The following is a 7,926-nucleotide window of genomic DNA, read 5'->3' on the forward strand; positions in this document are numbered from 1 at the left end:
CAATATATTGGTTTTGGTCTTTCTGGTTTAATTAAATAAGCAATGTAATCTGCACATTATAATTCAATAAAAATAGCTTTTATTCAGTCATTATCATTTTGTCTATTACATACATCATTATTCCTATATTACATTCACATAAGAACAGATAATCACTCTTATTTCCAGCTTGTTGGCACTTAAGTCAGCTCTAGAAGATAGTAACATTCCTATAGAAGGCACTACTCTTAGTCTAGGTATGCATTAGATAACAACATTTTGCAAGGTGTGATAATTTGCTGAATCAAGTACCAAACTTGGTTGCATCATGAGGGAGCACTTTTGCTTAACTTTGCTTGGGAAAAATTACCCTCATGTAGCTGGTATTAGAGTCATTGCAAAGGAAAATCAGGTTTGCGAGAATTCAAGAGATAAGGTGATTGTTAGAGGAAATACTGTACTTAATGAGCAGGTGTCGAAGTTAGAAATGTTGTTAGGTGCTCCATATAAATCTATTGAGGGAGGAGAGTCTTCTGATGTTATTGGGTGTATAACACAACTAGATTTAAAAGTGTTTTCCATTGACAGTCCATGGTTGATGAAATCAATAACTTGCATAGGGAGAATTATGATATAGACCTGAAAATGATAGTGTTGTGTAAAGTAATTGACATCACAGATGACCGAGTTTAGAGGAGCCATTCTATGAAAATTCCAAAGCTAAAAACATTCAATGGAATCTAAAGTACCAGGGAATTAGAAACTTTTGTATAGGACATGGAACCATGTTTTATAGCCATGCACATAGCTGAAATAAAAAAAGTAGAAATGACTAATATGTACTTGATTGGTGATGCTAAGCTTTGGTGGCGCACACAATCTAGGAAAGAAGAGAATGTTGGGAAAACAAAATTGAAATGAAGCAAACTTTTAAGAAAAAACTGAAATAGCAATTTTTATCATACAACACGAGCAAGTTTGTGCATGACGTACTGAAACGATTGAATCAAATGGGATTAGTGCATGAATATATGAAAGAGTTTAGTTCATTGTTATTGGATATTCATAATACGTCTGAGGATGACAAGCTTTTCAATTTTATAATAGGACTGCAAAATTGGGCATATGCCAAGCTAAGGAGGCAGAGTGTGCGTAACCAACAAAGTGCGATTGTTGCTATTGATGGTTTGCTCGATTATAAGGACTATAGGGATAGGAATGTGATAAAGTCCCAATGACATGAGACTAATGAAATGAACATAGGCAAGTTTGATAAATATATGAAAGATAGTTAGAACTTTGACTATAGAAAGAGAAAGTATGGCAAGAAGGTTGTTTTCAAATAAGGTGAAAATTCTAGGAGATATAGGGCATGTTTCATTTTTATGGTCTTTACTAGGTAGCAGAGTGTCCAAATAGGGAAAAAAAATAAATGACATTTCAATAGAGTAGAGGCTAGGCCAATAAACAGAAAAAGTTGCAATCATCAACCTTACCCAATTGTTGAACACAGTTTTGGTGTTAGCAAATATAACTAATGGTGTAATGACAATAGTTTAACTAATGCACATTGTAGTGAAAGTTAACATTTTGGCAATGGTAGACATTGGTACCACGCATACCTTTTTTTCTTCAAGAATAATGGTGTATCAATAAGGGTTAAAAATGAGCAAATGTCTAAGCTACTTAATGACTGTTATAATGAAGTTGCATTGCTTAGGAGTTGAGGTGACAGTGGGGGCTCCACTTGCTAGTTGAACATAATGGTGATTAACTTGGAGGATTATGATTTGACTCTTGGTGTAGATTGCACAAGAAGGAAAAGCTAACACTAATGCCACATCTTAACAGGGCTATGGTGATGCAAGAGGAGCATCATCATTCATATTGGTGCTTCCATCGGTTAGACAAAGGAAGCGGTTTAAAATCTAATCTAAACACTACGGAGGTTAACATGAGAAGGTTGAATTCATTGGCTATGGTTCTCGAACCAAACTTAAAATAAGATGTTCTTTTATTGGTTCATGTCAATGTGAATATCGACAAGGTTAATGGGAAGCTTATTTACGAGGGACAACAACTTGAAATTTTTTTTTTGGTACTTGGAAGTGTTGACATAAGCTATTCAGGAAAGGGAAAACAGATGTTGGCTATTGTGCATTGTTTAATGTAAAAGAAGCGCATGCTATAGGCTGAACACTTTATGGTGATAATTGAGTGAGTTGGCAATGATTTCTTTATTGAGAGGAGATTTCTTAAGCCAAGAATTTATTATTGGCTTTAGTTTTTATTAAAGTTTGATTTTGCATGAGTGCATGAGAATGACATAGACCCAAAGTAGGAAGATTGTGAGAAGATATGAGATCTCTCAATAAGGACTTTTAGTCCTTCTGTTGGGGGAGGTTTGTCACATCCCCAATGATCAAAAGTAAGTAGGAGTCTCAAGTTAGCACGTTGGGCTCAATGACAGGCCCAAGAGTGACATGGTTGGACATGTCTGGATAGTGTGCAAGACTTTTTGCAGGCAGAGGCAATTGAGGATCTAAGGAACAACAAAAGCTATTTGAAATGTCATTTGATATGTTTAGCGAAAAGAGAAGCTAGAACAAGACATATGGCGTGATATTGAGAAGTGGGCAATTAGACATACGCACGGGGGCGTAAAAATGAGTGCACAGGAGCGACTATGATTGTACAGTTGGGAAAGACTAGAAAATAAGGTATTGATGTTGCTCAATTGATGAGCTAACAACACTGCAAAGTGTGCTAGACCATAGAATAAACATTGCGTCTGATATGTGATCAGCGCTAAAAGGTGAGCAATGATTACGAAAATGAGGTCTGATAAGCGGTTGCATGAGAAGTTATGATATGGGAATTATTTGGACAAAATATATGATTTGTCTTAGGGTAGTTAGTTGTGTCTGAATTGCTAGTTTAAATGTTTGAATTCAAATTGTAAACTACCCAAATTGAATGTCACTACCAACTTTATATATGAAGGGGGGAGGGGGTTAGATAGGGGCATTTTTGTGCTAGTTCGTGTTAGTTATTATGAGTGTGTTTTAGGCATTAATATGAGTATTTGTATGTTTAAGTCATTGAAAATAAGGTTGGACATGTTGTGTTATTAAGACAGTGAATGTGTGTGACAGTGTCACTAAATCTACCAAAATGTGTTTATGGTAATTGTGTATAGTAGTATGTATGTATGTATGTATATGTTCTTGATGAAATAAGACGCATAGGATAAGATGCGATGAATGTCCATGTAGAAGAGTATATGGTCATTCATGCAATAAGTGTTCCAACATAAAGTTTTGTAGGAATGCTGAAATTTGGAAAATGTTTAGCTACTATAATTTGTTGCTACACCTCTAAAAACACTAGTAAAATTTTCCTAATCCCTCTAAATCTTAAAATTTTGTACTTACCTCCCAAAATTGATCGAAGATTAGTGTACCAGTTCAAAGACATGCCCAAAATTTTGTGAAAATTTTTCAATTTTGCCTATTTTTCTTACAATACAACATTATGAAAAACTTATAAGTATTGGTCTTATTATCTAGATTTGATGATTTTCCTTGCTTGAATTTGTTTTCCTGTGTGAGATTTCTGACATGAATTTGTTGTTAACAAATGGTAATTAAGGTTTAAGGACATAGGACTTTTGTTGGAAGATTGGGGACGGCAACAATATAATATTTAATTAAGTCGTTTGGTTTTAATGATTTAGTCGAGTCACTTTGAATATTTTTCACTTTGCTTGAAATATTTTTCGCTCAGAGTCTCAAACTTTGAATATTTTACCATTTTTGTTTGGCATCTTTCCAACATATTGACTAATACAGATGCCATGTTTTCACCATAAGACAATTATGATCCTCTAGTAGCATGTATCAGAACCAAAACACTATTCGATGATGTCTTTTAACCTACTTTCTGTTCTTTCCTTGCTTCTGCTTCCATGTTTAGCGACTGCACAAAACAACGGAACTGTGAGTGTAGGTCAATACATTACTGCAGCTGATAATTCACAACCATGGTTTTCTCCTTCCAGGGACTTTGCTTTTGGTTTTCACAAACTTGACAATAAGGATCTCTTCTTGCCTGCCATATGGTATTACAAGATTCCAAGCAAAACCATAGTTTGGTATGCTTCAGCTGATAATCCTGCACCAAGAGGATCAAGATTACAGCTAACCGCTGACCGCGGATTGGTGCTTGATGGCCCTGATGGCCAGGAGCTATGGAAATCTGGTATCACTATGAGTGCAGCTGCTTTTGGTTTTCTTTATGATACAGGCAACTTTGTGGTGGCAGATGCAAATTCTGAAAAGTTATGGCAGAGTTTTGATGATCCTGCTGATACTTTGCTCCCTTCACAGATAATGGAAAGGGGTGGAGTAGTTTCTTCCAAACGATCGGAGACTGATTTCTCTCGAGGAAGGTTCCAATTTCGTCTGCTCCAGGATGGAAATGCTGTGCTTAATACCATAAACCTGCCTAGTGGGTTTGCATATGATGCCTATTTTTGGAGCAATACATTTGATCAAAACAGATCAAATGCTGGTCTCCAAGTAGTGTTTAATGAATCGGGCTACTTGTATGTTGTGAGGGAAAACAATCAAAGAGTTTTTCTCACACCAGGAACAATAGTCTCTTCCAAAGAAAATTATCACAGAGCAACTCTCAATTTTGATGGTTCTTTTGTGCTTTATACCCACCCCAGGAATACCAACGGAAATAATGGTATCTGGTCTGTTATTCGCACTATGCCTGATAATATCTGTGTAAACAACGATATTCGTAAAGGATTAGGCAGTGGAATTTGTGGGCATAACAGCATCTGCACTCTCAATTCTTTGCGAAGGCCAAACTGCACATGCCCGAAGGGGTTTTCTTTAGTTGATCCAGATGATCCATACGGAAACTGCAAACCGGATTTCATCCAAGGCTGTGAAGAAGATGAGGGGAAATCTGAAGAAGATCTATACCACATTGAAGAGCTAAAAAGTACCGATTGGCCTACATCTGATTTTGAGCAGCTTAAACCTTCTAGTAGAGAGGATTGTGAATCATCTTGCTTAAAGGACTGCCTGTGTTCTGCATCTGTGTTTAGACTTGATACCTGTTGGAAGAAGAAATTACCACTCTCTTATGGGAAAATGGACCCTGCTGATAATGGGACAGCTTTCATCAAAATTAGGAAAGGCGAAGGGAATGGAAAAAAGAAAAGGGATATATTCGTCCTGGTGGGATCTGTACTTTTAGGCAGCTCTGTGTTTATCAACTTGATTTTAGTTGCTGCTAGTTGCCTTGGCCTTCTAATTGTTAATCAGAAAAAACTCACGAGGACTCATCCGCCTGAAGTTGTTTCACATATGAATCTGCGTTGCTTTACCTATAAGGAGCTTGTAGAGGCCACACGAGGATTCAAGGAAGAATTAGGAAGGGGGGCCTTTGGTACTGTTTACAAAGGGTTCATGGATATTGTTCCTAATAATCTTGTTGCAGTGAAGAAGTTGGATAGAGTATTTCATGATTCTGAGAAAGAATTCAAAGCTGAAGTGAATGTAATTGGGCAGACACATCACAAGAATCTGGTTCAACTTCTTGGATTCTGTGACGAGGGAGAAAATCGGTTAATAGTATATGAGTTCTTGAGTAATGGCACATTGGCCAGCTTCCTCTTCGGAGACTATAAACCAAATTGGGAACTGAGAACCAATATTGCCATGGGGATTGCCAAAGGCCTATTGTATCTCCATGAGGAATGTTGCACCCAGATCATCCATTGTGATATAAAGCCTCAAAACATACTTCTTGATGATAATTACAATGCTCGGATATCTGATTTTGGATTAGCAAAACTTTTGACATTGAATCAAAGCCATACTAGTACTGCCATCAGAGGAACCAGAGGGTATGTTGCACCTGAATGGTTCAGGAACACACCAGTCACTGTAAAAGTTGATGTTTATAGTTTTGGAGTGCTGCTTCTAGAGATCATTTGCCTTCGAAGATGCGTCGAAAAGGAAGTGAGCACAGTTGATAAAGCAATTCTAACTGATTGGCCTTATGACTGTTATCAGGAAAGACGATTGGATATTCTAGTTGAAGATGATCCTGATGCCATTGATGACATGAATAAGCTGCAGAGGTTTGTGATGGTTGCCATTTGGTGCATCCAAGAAGATCCCTCTCTTCGCCCTACGATGAGGAAGGTTATACAGATGCTTGAAGGAGTTGTTGAAGTACCTTTTCCACCATGTCCATGGTCATTCAACATCACTGAAGCACTTTCAATTAGGCACTCAACATCATAAGCTAAAATTAGCTTTTCTGCAGCACTTTCAGTCAGGTACTCAATATAATAGAGTATCCATTGCACGATTTTCCTTGAGGTGAATTATCCGTTAATGTTGTACTCTTTTCTGCTAGATTAATTGTTTGTTAATTGTTATAGTTTTGTGTCACTGCTAATTCAATAAATAAATGTATTAGTTGCTATAAATTAATATTTCTGAAAATTCAAAGCGTTCAGGTCTTAAAACGATATATGCCTATGTTTCTAGTTGAAATATCAAACTCTAAATGAGATGCGAGATCTTTAAAACAGGTGATAGGTAGCAATAACTATGCTTTTGGCTGCCGACAAATATCAGTGATGAGTGCTAGTTCATGAGTTAAATTATAATAAAGATGCCTCATTGTTCATGTGAGGTGATTTTCAAAATCGCTGTAAATAGTGAGGAAAACCTTTTTGTCTTTGAATGAATAATAGAAAATGTAACCACTTATATAAGTGTTTGGGAGAAAGCAAACAAACTAACAAGACCGAAATCAAACTCCCCTCCTCTTGATTGAATTATGTGGCAACAAAGAGTCAACCAAAATGATTCTTTTACACTAAACAATCAAAAGAGCAAGTATAATAGAGATAGACACCGTAATTTGTCACGAAAATCTCTTTGTTATTAAGAGTAAAATCATGAGGTATTGGCCAAAACCAATCAATTATATCAACAATGAGAGTACATAGTTTGTCAGCCAATAAATGGGTACATAACTCTCCAAAGACAATATAAAACTGTTAAGATCCCAAGTGTAAGGTATAAGACTCAGATCCCACATTGGAAAGTATGGGCAACTAATGTGGGGTTTATATGGTTTTGGGCTCTCTTATCTCAATAGTTAGCTTTTGCGGTGTGGTTCTCTTAAGGTTCGTATTATTTGGTATTAGAGTCATCACCATATCTCTCAGTTGCAATCGTGCGACGCGGATGGTGACATTGGCATTGCAGTGTTCGCCTAGGGCTAGCAGAGAGCTAGTGCATAGCCAGCCCGCGGGCTAGCAAAGAGCTAGTGCACAGCCAGCCCGCGTGGGCACCAGGGCTGCTGAGCGTGATGGTATGTTAAGATCCTAAGTGCAAGGTATGAGACTTGGATCTCATATTGGAAAGTATAGACAACTAGTGTGGGGTTTATATGACCTTGGACTCTCCCATCTCAATAGCTAGCTTTTGAGATGTGGTTCTCCTAAGGTTCGTATCAAAAACACAATGATAATACAATTGTAGAAAATAAAAATTCCCACACCAAAACTCGTAAGTTTACATCTTATGCTCTAGACATCAAATGCACGTCTTCACCATTTAAAATCTAGAACAAAAGGTGATTAAAATGATTTCAAAGTTTGAGAGCAATTCAATGATAGACGAAAGAACGGTCTAAACAAGACTACAACAAACTTATGTTCTAACAAAAGTAACAAATTACTTGAGAAACAACACACGATCTTTGCTATTCAGAACGAAGAACTAGATGTCTTCTACTAACAATCCAAATTTTAGGGTAATTCAAACATAAAATTGAGCGAAAAACGTAAATCTCACATAGATGCATACTGAAAAAAACACAACTCTTTTCGTCTTTTCCACCTTG

The 7,926-nt window shown here is 36.9% G+C and overlaps 1 protein-coding gene across 1 annotated transcript; it reads left to right on the plus strand.

The window, feature by feature from the left end:
* The first annotated feature begins 3,864 nt into the window (after positions 1–3,864).
* Positions 3,865–6,519, plus strand: LOC123225412 (G-type lectin S-receptor-like serine/threonine-protein kinase RLK1). Its single transcript, XM_044649352.1, has one exon. It carries the CDS (start codon positions 3,900–3,902, stop codon positions 6,306–6,308), a length of 2,409 nt encoding a protein of 802 aa, XP_044505287.1. The 5' UTR covers positions 3,865–3,899; the 3' UTR covers positions 6,309–6,519.
* Positions 6,520–7,926: the final 1,407 nt, after the last annotated feature.

This window comes from Mangifera indica, chromosome 9 (genome assembly GCF_011075055.1).
Source record: "Mangifera indica cultivar Alphonso chromosome 9, CATAS_Mindica_2.1, whole genome shotgun sequence".
NCBI classification, from domain to species: domain Eukaryota; kingdom Viridiplantae; phylum Streptophyta; class Magnoliopsida; order Sapindales; family Anacardiaceae; genus Mangifera; species Mangifera indica.